At 62.0% G+C, this 16,017-nt stretch overlaps 1 protein-coding gene across 1 annotated transcript; it reads left to right on the forward strand.

The window, feature by feature from the left end:
* Window positions 1-1,179: 1,179 nt before the first annotated feature.
* DPYSL4 (dihydropyrimidinase like 4) lies at window positions 1,180-15,693 on the forward strand. The gene is made up of 14 exons (XM_080640469.1): window positions 1,180-1,377; window positions 4,260-4,348; window positions 4,930-5,114; window positions 7,461-7,625; window positions 8,686-8,747; window positions 8,827-8,907; window positions 9,782-9,850; window positions 10,263-10,383; window positions 11,121-11,277; window positions 11,561-11,702; window positions 12,375-12,545; window positions 12,950-13,129; window positions 13,826-13,991; window positions 14,816-15,693. The coding sequence occupies exons 1-14, from the start codon at window positions 1,339-1,341 to the stop codon at window positions 14,905-14,907; spliced, it is 1,719 nt and encodes a 572-aa protein (XP_080496595.1). The 5' UTR covers window positions 1,180-1,338; the 3' UTR covers window positions 14,908-15,693.
* The last annotated feature ends 324 nt before the right edge of the window (window positions 15,694-16,017 follow it).

Genomic DNA, 16,017 nt, shown 5'->3' on the forward strand with positions numbered 1-16,017 from the left:
GTGAGCACTAGGCCCAGGTCTGCCCAGTCCACACGCAGCGCCCACATCCCCCATCAGGAGGCTCTGGGACCACTGTCCCTTCCCCGCTCCGGCCAGGGCCACTAGCCGCCTACGGGAACTCACGGAGCCCTCGGTCCCCAAGTTCGGCGGGTCTTCCGCTGCGTGGAGGACGCCTTTGAGAACAAGACGCTGCAGCTGGAAGCGCTGGGTGGCGTCCGCAGAGCCCTGGGGCCAGAGAGCCACACGGTGACTCGGAGGGACCCGGAGAGCCAGGAGGAGATGGTCCGGAGGCAGGCAGAGGCCGCGGGCGGCGAGGCCAGTGCGAGGGAACGTGGGCCGAGACTCCTAGGGCCGCATACCCACGCTGGGAGGCCCCCGGGTGTGGGCCCAGAGCGCATCCTCTTCCCATTACCTTCAGCTCCTCCGAGGGGACGGGAGGGCTGGAGGCGGGGCCTCTCTCTACCTGACTGGCCTTCTCTAGTTTGCGTTTCCCTCCCTCCCTCTCCACCCCAGCCCCTCCGGGTCTTGGCCTCTCGCACTCTGGTGGGTCCTGGGCTCTGGGTAGCTGTCTCTTTCTCTGTGTGTCTCTCAGTCTCGCTGTCTCTTTCCGTCTTTCTGTGTCCGTGTGTCTCTCCAACGTGCCCCCCCCCCCCTCCTGCCCCCAAACTTCGTGCGCTGGCCCTGCAGCAGCCTCGCTGGGAGGTGTCTCCACCGCCCGCCCATCCTGGGCCAGTGTATAGCCCAGCGCGCTCCGACCGGGGCGGGTTATCCTCGAAGGAGCTTGGCTTTGGCCAGAGACACTTCCTGGACGGAGTGCTCCCGGAGTGCCTGGGCCTGAACTTGACATTGGGTTCCATCCCTGCGGCCTTGGGTGCCTCAGGTCACCAGGGAGCTGGCGGCCGGCCCTTGGCTGTCCTGGCAAGACACTGACTGATCTCTGCCACCTCCTTGGGCGGGGGGTGGGGGGGTGGGGGGTTGAGGCAGACTTCAAACGGACCCGCATCTGTTGCAATCCTGTCCCCTCTGCACCCAGCGCGTCCGCGGGTCCGCGCCTGCGCGGGCTGGTCCTGTGGTCAGTGCTGGGGACTGGGGCCGTGCAGTTGGGGGGCACGAGGGAGGGACCTGAGCCCGGCAGGGGCGGGGCTTGATGAGCCGCGGGGCGGGGCGGGGCCTGGCCGTGGGCGGGGCCGGGAACAGGAGCTGCGCGGCCAGGCTGGCTCTGACTCCGACACCCGGCGCCCCCACCCCACTCCGGGCTCTGCACCTCCCCCGCCCGGCGCGAGCGGCCCCTGCCTGGGACCCCCAGCCACCCCCAGCCGGACCCGCTCTAGGAGGAGAATGTCCTTCCAAGGCAAGAAGAGCATCCCCCGGATCACGGTGAGCCCGCTCCGCCCCGCGCCCTCTGCCCACCGCCTGGCAGGGCTTGGCCTCCTGGCCCGGGGTGGACCTTCCCGCCCGGGCCAGGCCCCTTGCGCTCCGGGCCCAGCCCCCGCACCGGGCCGACACCCTGTCCGGGCTGTGACCCTTCACGCGCCGCCGCCGCCGAGGGCCAAGGACTCCAAGAGCCGGGCGCCCAGGCCCAGGCCCTGCCGCTTCCCAGGACCTCCTCTGCGCCCGGGGAAGAGGGGCCGGGCCGCTTTCCGAAGCGCAGACGCGCCTCTGTCCCCGCGAAGGCCCGGCCGGGCGGCGAGGCGGCGGATTCGGCTTCGGAGTTGGCGGGTGGACGCGGCCCTTTGTTGGCGCCGCCGGCCCGGCCTGGGGCGCGGAGATGCGGCCCTGCGCACCTAGGCCAGCCGCCCCCTAGATCCTCGCTGCGCCCGAGCTCTGGTTCCGAGACAAAGCAACTCAGCCCCGCTAGGCCCAGAGCCGCTGGCGGCCCGAGCCCCTCAAGGTTCCGGGGTTCGGAGACACCGGGGAAAGCGAGCTCATTAGCTGCCGAGCGGCACCCCAGCTCTGGGGGAGAAGAGACCCCCAGACACCACACGCTGCGGTGCGGGAGGTCAGACCTCCACCCCTGGCTGCCCGGAGACAAAGCCACCGCTCCTGGCGCCAGGAGCCCGTGGAGGGAGGGAGGGAGGGAGGGAGGGAGGGAGGGAGGGAGGGAGGGAGGGAGGGAGGGAGGGAGGGAGGGAGGGAGAGAGGGAGGGAGGAAGAGGGAAGAGAGGGAGGGTGGCAGGCGCCTGGGCCCCAGCTGGACGGTGGCGGCGAGGGCCCTAGGGCTCGAGGAGTTTCAGAGTTTCGGACCCAACTCTGGACTTGGCCTCAGTGGGAGGGTGGCGGGGTCTCATTTCCTGAGATAGAGCCCTCACCTCCCCAACCAGCGGGAAGGTTCCTGCCTGTGGCTGGTTGGCTGGGGAGGAGGAGGAGGGGAGTGGGGAGGGATGGGGGATGGAGGAGGGGGGGCCTTCCGCCCCCATCCTGAGCATGGCCGCCCAGCTCATCTGCTTGGTTCCAAACCCAGTCATTTCCCAGAGTCCAGGTCCAAATACCTGAAAACTGGGTGTGGGGTGTGGGGTGTGGGATAAGAGGGGACCCAGAGCACAAGTCTCTTCCTAACTGGGGGAGGGTGAAGTGTGGACTTCATACCACTTTCCCAAAGCATGGACTTTTAAAAAGTATGTTTCAGCCCATTAAAATGTAAGATCATCCTTAGCTCTGGGCTGTATAAGGAGGGCTCTGCTTCTGGCCGGGGCAGTTTGTCAGCCCTGTTGTAGACGAGGCTGCTGGTTTTACTTTAATCCATTAGGTACAAGCACTTAGGTGTCAGTAAGAATAGAGAGTAAGTAATACGGCTCTTAAGGAATGCGTTGTTTAATGGTAGGCGCCTAGCGTTCCCACCCACCACACCCATGGCCTGGTCCTCTTGGCATCAGGCTGATGGTGTGTAAGGGGCCAGAGGCCCTGGCTGGAGCCCTGACCAGGCCTCCAGGTGGGCACCCGGTCGGGCCTCCCATGAAGTGTGCAGGCTTTCCCATGGGGCCGAGTCATAGGGAGCCTTGAGGAAAGTGGTGCAAACTCGGACCCTCATCTGCATCGGTCTACACTCTGCTCTCCATTATTCTCCCCGAGGTCAGACCATCACCTCTGGCGGCCACCACACCACACCTTCTCCCAGCATTTGGGGGGATGCTTAGAAGGGCTTATGGCTGCCGAGCATTGGATCGGCCCCTGCCCGTGTCCCAGCTCTGTGCTGTGGGGCGGACCCACGGAGAGCTGGCCTTGCTCCCTGACACTTTGCTCACCCACGTGGGATGCCTCCAGGCAGCACCAGCACCTATGGTCACCCCAATGCCTTCCTGGCCTTTCACCCCCATGGCTTCTCCATCAGCAGCCCTTCTGGGGTCCATTTCTCATCCTGGTCCAAGGCCCCTCCTCTCACCTGGACAACCTCAAAACCACCCAAGCGACGGTCCTGTTTCCATCATTAAACGCCAGGTTCTACGTTCTGTGCAGAGCCAACGTGACCTCTTGCAAACATCCCTTACCATGCTTAAATCCTGCTGAGGGCCCTCCATGGATCCCAGCGCCACCCCGCCTCTCCCCTCCCTCATTAACTCAATTTGCATGGGCTGTGTGGCCTCCCGCTTCAGCCCCTCAGACAGGCCCTCTCCTCCCCCATCATCCATCATGTCCTCCTCTTTGTCTCCTTGTGTTTGTCACAGCCTGGTGGCCTTGCATGTGATTTCACCGAGGCCATGGGGGGAGGCGGAGGGACAGAAAGAGGGGGGCAGACCTTCCGGGCCAGCGTGGACATGGTGGGACTTCGCTCACCTCTGTCCCCAGCTGGGTATTGAGTTGGATGGTAAACTTGAAGATGTAAATATAACCCATTCCATCGCGACCCTCACTCTCACTAATGTGGGCTTTTTGTTGACAAAGTGAGAAGCCAGTTCCCCTGTTCATCCTTTTGCCTTTGGGAGGAGAGCAGACTGTCGACCAGTGGGGTGCAGAGGGGGAGGCTAAGTGAGGGCCTGTGTGTGTGTGTGTTGGGGGCGGGGGCTCTGCAGAGTAGGAGGGGGCTAGGTGGGTGCAGGGCCCTAAGGAATGGGTGGGGGTGCCTCTGACTGCAGCTGCCTCTGCCCTATTCTTTCGGGTGGTAGATGCTGCTGGCTTTTCTGTTGGGTTTTACGTGTACAGGTTGTGCGCGAAGGTTTCAGTCGTAAATCCAGAGGGAGAGGTTGTACGAACGATGTCGGGTAACCCGGTTTGGAGAAAACGTATCCATTTTGTTTGCTTATTTGTTTGTTTGTTTGCAATAGAGTGATCGCCTTCTGATCAAAGGTGGGAAGGTTGTGAACGATGACCAGTCCTTTTACGCTGACTTGTATGTGGAAGACGGGTTGATAAAGTAAGTTTCTGCCAAGAGTGCCTTTGCAGGCCATAAAGTGCACGGATTGCGCGTGATCCAGGGCGGGCGGTCTTGTGAAATCCACGTCAGTGTTTTTTCTTTTCCGAAACCTCATCCCCTCCAAGCAGCCCTGGCCCAGGCCTTGAGTGATTAATCTCACTGTAAGGTCTAGTCATAAGGTCTCAGAAAACAGGGCTGTGGCATCCACGTTTCTCGCACCATCACAGCCTCGGTACGATTCGGGGCTCACAGTGGGTGCTTAATAAATACGTACTGACCACACCTATTAGCTTCTCTGCTTCCGTGTCAAGCATCTCCAGCCACTAGTCAGCGAAGGGCAAGTGGACATCTCAGTGGACACCACAAGGGCCGTGACGTGCATACGGGGCTAGATCTCCACGCCAGCTGTGTTGAGCCACTTCACTGCTCTGACAGTCTCCGGAGTCCAGTGGAGCCTTGGCCGTGTGGCCCTCTTCCTCAGGGACAGGAGCCCAAGCTCACGCGTCCCAGCTCCAGGGAGCCCAAGCACGTTCTGACCTGGGCTCTTTCTAACCAGCGACATCTCTCTTTGCTGCTTTCAGACAAATTGGAGAAAACCTCATCGTCCCTGGGGGCATCCGAACCATCGATGCCCACGGCCTGATGGTCCTTCCAGGAGGTGTCGACGTCCACACGAGGCTGCAGATGCCTGCCCTGGGCATGACCCCGGCTGACGACTTCTGCCAGGGCACCAAGGCGGCCCTCGCGGGAGGGACCACCATGATATGTGAGTGTCCCCAGGTCGGGCAGCGTCCGTGCCCCACCTCGGTGCTCTGGCCGGGTGTGTGTGTGTTGCAGGAAGCGTTTTGCATGCTGGGTTTGTTCTCAGTCCCATTTTTCCTCTATCATATCCTGATCTGCAAAGCCCTGGAGCGCCTTCCCTCGTCATGTCTGTTTCTCATGCTGGTCATCCTGCCTGGCCAGCTCTGGGGTGCTCCTGGGAGTCCGTGGCAGCAATGGATGAGTGCCCAGTTATTCATTATTTCCTGGGAAGCCAGGGACATTGGAAAACTCCGATGCTTTGGACAAGCGAGGGGTTGTGTCACCTGAAATGTCAGGTGGGTTTGCACATCAACCTCACCCTGCTGAGGCCTGAGTTGCAGCAAGCTCCTGCCTGTGTCAAGAAGAATTAAAAATAGGTGCCGAGTCTATAGAAAAAAGGACGACAAAAACTTACTCTTTTTTTAAAAAAATATATTTTATTGATTTGTTACAGAGAGGAAGGAAGAGGGATAGAGAGTTAGAAACATCGATGGGAGAGAAACATCGATCAGCTGCCTCTTGCACACCTCCTACTGGGGATGTGCCCGCAACCAAGGTACATGCCCTTAACTGGAATCGAACCTGGGACCCTTCAGTCCGCAGGCCGACGCTCTATCCACTGAGCCAAACCGGTTAGGGTAACTTACTCTCTCTCTCTCTTTTTTTTTTTAAATATATTTTTATTGATTTTAGAGAGGAAGGGAGAGGGAGAGGTAGATAGAAACATCAATGATGAGAGAGAATCATTGATCGGCTGCCTCCTGCATACCCCTTACTGGGGATCGAGCCTGCAACCCGACATGTGCCCTTGGCTGGAATCAAACCTGGGACCCTTTAGTCCTCAGGCTGATGCTCTATCCACTGAGCCTAACCAGCTAGGGCACTGTTACTCTCAGCGACCACCAGAAGTACCGTTTCTCTAAGCTGGCTCTGTGCCAGGCACGAGCACTGTCCTGGCAGGCTGCAGCTCATGTGCTGTCCTCGCAAAACCCTCTGAGCCCATGTGCCAGCTGGTGTGGTGTTCCCGCTCTCGGCAAGCTCAGGAGCCAGGACGAGACAGCAGGCCCAGCCCCTCCTCTCGCAGCCTTGAATGCCGAGTGCAGCTGGGCCTGCCGTGCCGGCTCTCACGACCAGGTTGGCCCCTGGCTCCACCATGTTCTAGCTGTGAGGCCTCAGGTAATAGCCGGCTTTTACAGGTCACACTTGCCCAATCTGTCAGGCAGGAGGAGGAGGAAGCGAGCTCGCGCACATAGGTGCTTTGTGGCGCCTGGTACACGGGGAACGCTCCGTGACTGCCGCCAGGGAAGGCCGCGCTGAGGACTGTGGGCTACTTCACAAGTGACAGCCACTGTCAGAATCATGGCTCGGTTTGGTTTACTCAGCCAAGAAGTGGAAAACCCCGCGATGGTCCATCCATCTTTTAGATGGACTCGGAAGACGGGTCTTTTCAGGCCATTGCTCATGCTGGTCACTGGTGGGCCCGGCCGGCCAGGACACCTCCGTGGTTGACATCACCTGCCCATGCCAATGCCAAGGCTGTGAGGTGTGGCTGAGAGGATGGAGAGATGCTGCAGGCGCCATCTGCTTCCTCCACCTGCCAGCCCCAGCCTGGAGCTGTGCACGGCCCTCCGGGTGGGACAGGCAGCCACTCCCGCAGGGTCCTGGCGTCTCCATCTGAGCTGTGGGAGCATAGGAGCCCCCATAAGGGCTGTACTGGAGGGAGGCACAGCACCTGCCAGGACCCCTGGGGTGGTGCCTTCCTGTTGGCCACCGCACTCCCAGTTCTTCCCTCACCCAGGGGAGGCTGTGAGCAGGGTTTGGACCTTGGATGTGAGGTTGGCAGGTGACAGTGCAGTGTGTGCACTCCCAGCCTCCCCAGGGGATCGGGGGGATGGGTGGCACTGATGAAGGTGTGTGCCGCCTGGAAGGCTCATGCAAGCCAGCCCTATGCCGCTGTTCTGGGCAGGCGTCCAGGTCCAGCACCGAGGACAGCGGCACCCTCCCTTCCCCACCTCTAGGTGCGCCTGTGCTGGAGGGTAAGGCCCTTAGCTGCCACTCAGGCTCTTGAGCTGTGATGTGTGCGTCGGTGGGCGAGGTGGGTTGTCTCTTGGCTCAGAGGGAGGCTGAGGAAATGGGTCGATGCCTCTCTGGACAGAACTGATGGGCAGGTTTACAGCAGGGACAGCCCCTGTTAAGGTGCCTGTGGCATCTCCTGTGTTGTTCCTAATCTCTTGTTAACATGACCTCCTTGGCGGTCGAGGTCATTCCAGTTCCCGTGTTGGGGGCTCGGCTGACTGCACTGCCCCCACAGTGGACCACGTGTTCCCTGACGTGGGTGTGAGCCTGCTGGCGGCCTACGAGCAGTGGCGGGAGCGGGCCGACGCCGGGGCCTGCTGCGACTACTCCCTGCACGTGGACATCCCCCGCTGGCACGAGAGCATCAGGGAGGAGCTGGAGGCCCTGGTCAAGGACAAGGGTGAGTGCCCGCAGGGCTGAGGGTGGCTGGCTGGCAGGTGGGCAGACAGGTGCCTGTGCTTCCCTGGTCTCGGTGGGAAGCCCCCTCCCCAGGCCAGCCCCTCCGTGCTGGGCTCTACATCCGTCTGACCCCAGGGCAGGTGGCCAGGAGTTGGAGGAAGTTGGACAAGAGTCACTCGAGGGTCTGTTCTACTTCCAGAGGATCCAGGCTAGGGTTCCTCGGCCTCCCGGGTCTGAGGGACATATCTTATAACTGTCCTCGTTACAGTGGTCCCAGCTGTCACCGCAGCTCCCTGGTCTCGTGGCCATGGGTGGAGGAAACGTGGTGTTTGTTTTCCTGGCAAGTTTAGACCTGGTTAGAAGGAGGAGGTGTTAACACCCTCAGTGCTCTATGCTGCCCTGCTGGTGATGGGCCAGTCCATCATCAAGGGTTAAGTGTGTTTGTTTTTTTAATTTTTTATTACATTTTTTAGTTTTTTACTGATTTTTCTTTTAGAGAGAGAGGGGAAGGGAAAGGGAGAGAGATACGCATCGATCAGCTGCCTCCTGCAGATGCCCCAACGGGGGATGAACCCGCAACCTGGGTGTGTGCCCTGACAGGGAATCGAACCTTCCACCTTTTGGTGCAAAGGATGACGTCCAACCAACGGAGTCATACCAGCCAGAGCAAGGGTTAAGCTTTTTTATTGAAAGTCCTGAAGCTAAAACCATATCAAGGTTTCATAGTGGATTTGACAAAAATTAGATGGAGTTAGAGAGGGGTGACGGGGCCCAGAGGGGCGTTTGTGAGGGATTTCATCTGCATTTGCTACTGGGGAGCCATTGGTCCCTGATCCCAGGGCCTGAGAGGCAGGTAAGGGGTGCTGGCAGACTCTGTCCTTCATCGCTACTTGTCGGTAAGTGTGTGTGGGCCTGGTGCCCAAGGGCTGCCATGCCAGCTGGGGAGACGGCCATGGAGAGGGACCATCCCACCTGGTGCCTCTCGAGATGGTGGAGGCGGGGAGGCCCGCAGGCATTACCCTGACAGCTGAGCGTCTCACCCCTTCCTGCCTCTCCTCCAGGTGTGAACTCCTTCCTGGTCTTCATGGCGTACAAGGACAGATGCCAGTGCACCGACGGCCAGGTAGGGGCCGGTGCCCAGAGGAGGGGCAAGCTGCCGGGAGAGACGCGGCCCCTTACGGCTCGTGCTCCTCTCCTCCCAGATGTACGAGATCTTCAGCATCATCCGGGACCTGGGAGCCCTGGCCCAAGTGCACGCGGAGAACGGAGACATCGTGGAGGAGGTGCGGGCTGGGCTGCCTGGGCGAGGCGAGGGGTGAGGGCGAGGGTGACTCCTGGATACCAGGATGTGAGCACTTAATCCCACCAACCCCGAGGGAGGGAATATTAAACACATTCAGTAAGTAGTTTGCCCAGGTCAAAGGTCAAGCAAGCATGGAGTGAGGGGAACTTTTTGCTGCAATAGATTTTTCCATGGTCATCACACTTATCAAAAGTTCTTCCAACCCAAAATGTTGCTTTGTTGGGGGTACTGATTCTGGGGGCTCGTGCCTCCTGGCCCCAGGGATGGAGGCCCCTCAGGGAGCTGGCTTTGTTTTCCTTCTGACCAGTGGGCGCACATGTGGGGTCAGTGCCTGTCCTTCAGTCACACCCCAGGGGGGGTCCAGCCCATCTGCCTTCCCCTCGGCCCAGGGGCTGTGAGGTGGGTGCCCACGACCTCTGCGCCCTGCACTTGATGTTTTTCTCCTCACGCCTTTGGTGGCCCCTCAGGTGCAGGTGCATCGGGGCACCTGGGAGGTTCGGGGGGGCTCCTCTGGGGCCTGGGGGGTGGTCCGCCCACCCCGCCTGTACAGAGCCCTCAGTGCACACCCAGCTTGGCAGGCAAGCCTGTGGGATCATCTCGGCCCCGACGCCAGGAGCCCTGTGACCTTGGGCGAGTCCCTTGCCCTCTCCAAGCCCCGTTCCCCCATCTATAGTGAGGGAGCGGCAGCCACTCCTCGCCTGCTCTGAGTTCTCTGTGGTTGGTGATGCTGGGGGCCCGGACTCAGCCTCAGCCTCAGCCAGTGGTTGCCCCTGGGAGGTGGCCCGCATGCCCTGCTGCGGCGCGGGGTTCTGGCGCACCTGGGCGAGAACGTGGCACCCGATTGGTTTCTGTAGGAGCAGAAGCGGCTGCTGGAGCTCGGCATCACTGGCCCCGAGGGCCACGTGCTCAGCCACCCTGACGAGGTAGGCGCTGTGCCCACCGTGTGCACCGTGGCACTGACTGTGCCCAGATGCCACCTTCCTCTGGGGGTGGATCTGGGTCCATGGCCTGGGCAGGGCCGGAGTCACGCTGTCCTTACCTGTCCCCCAACCAGGCACATGTCCCCTGTGACCACTGGTCACCCCAAGCCCGGTACTCGAGGCTGAGAGGCGGCATGGTCAGGGCCTGGGGACTATGTGGGTCACCCCGATCTTGGGCACCGAGCCCCAAGCTGTGGTCCTCACCCACCCAGGGGTGCCCAGGATCTGTGTGTGACAGTGGACATGCCCTGTGACCTTGAGCGAGTCCCTTCCCAGGTGCTCCAGGATGGCTCTGGGGGTCAGCATGGTCAGGATTCCCCAGGGCCTCCCGTTGTCTGAGCATCCCTGTCCCCAGGTGGAGGCCGAGGCCGTGTACCGTGCTGTCACCATCGCCAAGCAGGCCAACTGCCCCCTGTATGTCACCAAGGTGATGAGCAAGGCTGCGGCTGACGTGGTGGCCCGAGCCAAGCGCAGGGGTGAGTCCTGGGCCTGGACCCCCATGCTGGTGAGGGTTTGGGGGGTCAGGGGCCATCTTCTCCACCTCCCGGGAACTTGGCTGGCTTCACAGAGGCTCAGAGTAGGGCAGGTACGACTGAGAAGCAGCCTGCCGCCCAGCCTGGCCTCCTCATTGGGGGGCCTCATGCCAGGGACTGCAGGGGTGGGCCGTGTGGCCTGTGGGGGAGCAGCAGCTGCTCACCAGGGGCCTTAAAGCAAACAGAGGGGCCTGTGGAGTCACAGGATCTGTGTGTGATGGTGGACATGCCCTGTGACCTTGGGCTGGTCCCTTCCCAGGGGCTCCAGGATGGTCAGGGTTCCCCAGGGAGACGTGCCGTGAGGGTGAGAGGGAGCCTGGTTTTAGTGCAATGGCACCTTGTCCAGCTGACCCCACCTGGAGCCCCACATTACTGTTCGCTGGCACCTCCGTGCATCCAGGAGCTGGGGTGCACATCCTGAGCTGGAGGCAGGGGGTAAATGAGAAAAACGTGTACCTGTCCGTGCAGACCAGCAGGGGGCGAGCAGCGAGCTGATGGGGTCTCACTCCAGCCTGTGGCCCAGTAGAGTGCCTGGCAGGCCTGACCCGCTGCCTGCCCGGTGCCAGGTGCCCCAGAGGAGAGGGACAAGCTGTGCAGGGTCAGTGCAGTGCCCAGGCCTCCACCCTGCTTGGGTTCTGGGGGCATGCAGGCGGGGGTGCCTCTCATGGGCCTCACTGCAGGGGTAGTCGTGTTTGGGGAGCCCCTCACCGCCAGCCTGGGCACTGACGGCTCGCATTACTGGAGCAAGAACTGGGCAAAGGCCGCGGCCTTCGTCACCTCCCCCCCCATCAACCCGGACCCCACCACCGCAGACCACCTCACCTCCCTGCTGGCCAGGTAAGGACATGCTCGGTGTGGCCCCAGGTGGGCCTGTGTGCACGACCTCGGCCTGCTGGCAGCTCCAGGCTTCGCCCACACAAACCCTGGGCCACACCAGAGCACCCACCCTGATCTGCCCCGGCCCCACCCCCACACTGAGGCACAGCTCTGCCCAGCGCTGCCCTCACAGATAACCTCTGGCCCTGTGGGTGCGCTGGGCCACGTGGGGGTAAAGCCGAGCGGCCTTGGCTGGTTCAGGAGGGCCAGGCCCCTCTGGGCTCCCTGACTCGCTTGTTCTCAGCGGGGACCTCCAGGTGACGGGCAGTGCCCACTGCACCTTCACCACTGCCCAGAAGGCCGTCGGCAAAGACAACTTTACCCTCATCCCCGAGGGCACCAACGGTGTGGAGGAGCGCATGTCGGTGGTCTGGGAGAAGTGCGTGGTGAGTCCCGGGGCCTGGGCGCCGTGCACCCGACTGGAGCCGGCTGCCTTGGGATCTGCTGGCTCATCAGAGTGGGAAGCACTTAACCAGGAAACACACTGCGAGGAACGAGTCAAGTGTGTGGGCCCCAGCGTGTCCTTGCTCCTGCCCTCACCCAGGGCTCCTCAGACATCGGTTCTGGTCCCCCGGAGGGCCCTCCCCTCCAATTCTCATGTCACATCTGTGCAGGCAGCTGAGAGCGGGTGGGACCCCTTCCCAACGGTGTTATTCTCTGCCGTGCTAGTGGTCTCCCCAGCAGGCCTGCGATCCCAGACTCCCACCTCACTTGGAAAGCTCTGCCGGGCATCCTGCCCCTTCGCCCCCCAACCCCGGCCCTTCCCTGGACTGAGGCCCAGACCTGGCTCCCCTCACCACCCTGGTTCCCCAGCCTCCTGGCCACGTGGGGAAACAGTCGTGTCCCTCAGGGCACCAGACATGGAGCCTTCTCCACTTACTCACCACAAAGTGAGCCCAGGGACCAGGCCTTGGGCACAGGAAGGGGGAGAGCACTGGCTGAGATGGACCGATTCATGTGCCCTGCGAGTGTGAGCCGGGTGCTGCTCGCTGCCCTGGGGGGCGGGGCCTCGGTCCCATGAAGCCCCAGATCTCTCAGCTCCTCTTCTTGCTTCCCAGGCCTCAGGGAAAATGGACGAGAACGAGTTCGTTGCTGTGACCAGTACAAATGCAGCCAAAATCTTCAATTTTTACCCAAGGAAGGGGCGAGTGGCTGTGGGCTCCGACGCTGACCTGGTGATATGGAACCCCAAGGCCACGAAAATCATCTCTGCCAAGAGCCACAACCTGGTGAGCGAAGCCGGGTCCCCGAGTCAGGGTCAGGGTGGGGTCGGGGCCTGGCAGCCTTCCGGGGGCTCCAGATGGCCATCGGGGGCAACTCAGCCACCTTAGCTGGGACGCCTGTCTCGAGATGGCTGCAGAGTATCACGTGCCTGCCCACCTTGAGGGCGAGTTACCTAGGGCTAGCTCACCCATGTGCTCTTTGTCCTTCTAAGAAATGAGACTCAGAGACAAGCCCAGGAGGTGCGGCCAGTTCCTGCTGGTTCTGGCCCCGCCGAGTTGGCTGCCTCCGATCAGAGGTCAAGCACGGGCACACAGACCCGCCCCCCACCCCACTCCCCTCGCCCTCCCCGAGGCTGGCAGCCCGAGGGGTGTCCTGAGGGTGGTGCTGGACTCTCGCCCTGTCTCCCCAGAATGTGGAGTACAACATTTTTGAAGGCGTGGAGTGCCGAGGAGCCCCCACGGTGGTCATCAGTCAGGGCAGGGTGGTCCTGGAGGACGGGCACCTGTTCATCACTCCGGGGGCCGGTCGCTTCATTCCTCGGAAGACGTTCCCGGACTTCGTCTACAAGAGGATCAAGGCGCGCAACAGGGTAAGGCCTGGGCCAGCGTGCAAGGCGAGAGTTCTCGGACCTTCCACGCGCCCGGGAGGTTTCTGCTCCGGATCAGCCCTCACCCCCCTCTGCCCAGCAGAGCAGGTCTGCTCCGGGGGTGCGTGGGTTCCAGTGGTGGCCCTGTGAGCGTTTATTTCGCAAGTGACCCACGTCTGTGCAAAGCCCAGACAGAGGGAAATAGTCATGCAGGGCACCTACTGTGGACACAGAAGCAGGGCCTCCAGGGCTTCTCCGTGGGTAGATGTGCACGCTGATCAAAGTAGGGCGTGAGCTTTCCACAACGGCTCTTGTGAACTTGGACGTCATGAGCATTTTTCCTTGTCTTTACCTTCTCTTCCCATAACCCTGCGTCTGATGGTTGCACCAGGTATCGGCCTAGGTTCCACGCTGCATGCCTAGGTGATTGCTGCATGCACACACGTGCTCACACATGAACACGCATGCACACAGGCACACTCAAAGGATGTCTGAACTGAGAGTGAGCTGCCTGGGGGCCGTCCCCTGGGGAGGGGTGTGGTGTCTGCTCTAACTCAGGCTGTCAGGGCCCGGAAGCTGCTCCCTGACCCTGACCCTGACGTCGGAACAGAGTAGAGTGGCCAGGCTCTCGGCAGGAGCCCCTGCCCTCCAGCTGTGGGGTGCCTCAGCCCCCTCACACCTGGCTCCCTTGACCTGCAGCTGGCAGAGATTCACGGCGTGCCCCGAGGCCTCTACGATGGGCCAGTCCACGAGGTGATGGTGCCCGCCAAGCCCGGGGGTGGCTCCCAGGCCCGCGCGTCCTGCCCGGGGAAGATCTCAGTGCCCCCCGTGCGGAACTTGCACCAGTCGGGGTTCAGCTTGTCTGGTGAGTTGAGCCTGTGTCTGTGGGTGAAGACCATGGCCCTGCGAGGGGCTGGGGGTGTGAGGCCCACCTGGAAGCCCCTTCCGCCCCAGGACCTGCCCTGGGGCTGTCACTCTGAGCCCAGGGCGAGTGTGGGATGCCCAGCCTCTGCGGGACCCAAGTGCCAGGTGGAGTCCAGCCCAAGCAGCCCCCCCACCTGCCGTGGTGTGTGAGGCACACGAGGAAGGGTCTTCAGGGACATGCCTCTGGTCAGGGACCTCCCAGCATGCTGTGTGACAGAGCCTTCCAGAAGCATGGGGCCCAGGTTCTCCCTGCGAGCCAGAGCCAGACCCCTCCCTTTCCAGCCCTTGGGTGGGGCTCACCTGCCCCTTGATGACTGGTCTCGTGCTCCCTCTTGGGAAGGTGATGGCAATCCCTGCTCACCTCCTGGGGATGTAGGGCAGGGGAAGGTCCCCTTTGAAGTCTGTATCATCTTAAAAGCTAGGGACAGGCCTCTCCCATCTCCGGGACTGTGTGCAGGGCAGCCTGAGACCCACTGGAGGGACGAGGCAGGACTGGCTTCTGCTCCAGGCAGCCTTCCCAGAGGGTGGACCTTGACCTCCAGGCCCCTGCCTGCTATAAAGGCTGGCCTTGCTGTCCTATGCATCCGAGGCCTCAGTGACAGGAGCACCTGCCATCTGGGGAGCGTCAGGGACCCTCGGTGGTGGTGGTGGTGGTGGTGGTGGTGGTGGCGGGGGGAGGGGGGCTAGGGGGCTCTGCAATCCTGGCCTTTGCATGTGGCCGTGTCTGCGACCTCTCCCCACGCCCGCGCCCCGCCCTTTCTGCAGGATCTCAGGCAGATGACCACATTGCCCGACGCACAGCCCAGAAGATCATGGCGCCCCCTGGTGGACGTTCCAACATCACCTCGCTGTCCTAGACCTCACTCAGTGCTCAGGGTGTGAGCAGCGGTGCTGTCCCAGACAGGTGGCGTGGGGCTCATTCTCCCTGTTAGCTTTCCCTTTGTTGAACTGACTTTGAAAGGTGCTTGGTCTTCCCTTCCTCTCCCCAGAAACTCTCCTTTTGGGGGTCCCAGGCCCTGTTATGAGGGCTGACTCTGGGGAGGTGCCACTGCCAGGGACAGCTCAGGTTGCCTGGGCTGGGTGCTAGGTGCCTCATGAAGGCAGGGCTGTGGGAACCCCCGAGGCCTTACAACACCCACAGGCCAGGGGTTTGGGGTTTGCCCCCTCCTCCCCATGTGCATCACTGCGGCTCTGCCGTCTGCCTCCCTGCGGAGCTGCTGCCTATGCTACCCCCGGCCCCCGGTCCCCGGCCCAGCCTGTCACAGCACAGGAGCAGCGCCCGTGAGCTGAGCCCCACCGGGGCTGTGACTTCAGGGACCCGCTGGGAGCTGAGCGCAGCGTGGTGTCCCAGTCGAGTGGCTTCCCAGCCGCGTTGTACACTCTTCCAAGGACCAAACCTCCGCCTTCGTAGTCGCCCATCTCCAGGGAAAGTTAGGACCTTTAGCTAGGATGCCCCGTCTTGTTGCTAACTGTGCGTCCGGTAGTGCGGTAGAGCAGCAGTTTCGTGCGGTGAGGACACTGTAGCCAGGACTCTGCATGCCACCCAGCCCGGCCGCAGCACTGCCACCAGTCTGATGGGCACTGGCTCAATTAAAGGCGTCTGGGTTGGAAGCTGCCCCGACTTCTCTGGCCCCTGCACCATCCCCGCGTGAGTGGGTTATGCGCCGCCCCCTTCGTCCCCCCCATCCCAGACCCTCCTGCTGGCCCCTAGCCTGGCATTGTGCCAGCTGTGAGGCTGGACCTCAGGACCACCCACAGGGACACGCTGCTCAGCCTACACTGGGAAGGGGCAGGGCTGGGTCTGAGTGGTGGGTGGGGATGGATACCCTCAGGAAACGGGGCCTGGGATCCTGCTCCTGAGCCCAGGCCTGTGGGTCAGGGACAGCCAGAGAGCCAGAGGGTCAGGGGCAGACTGGGAGGACCTCCACCCACATTCTGACCAGATGGGCCCACACCACAAACAGAAG

This window comes from Plecotus auritus, assembly GCF_963455305.1.
Source record: "Plecotus auritus genome assembly, chromosome: 9".
NCBI classification, from domain to species: Eukaryota; Metazoa; Chordata; class Mammalia; order Chiroptera; family Vespertilionidae; genus Plecotus; species Plecotus auritus.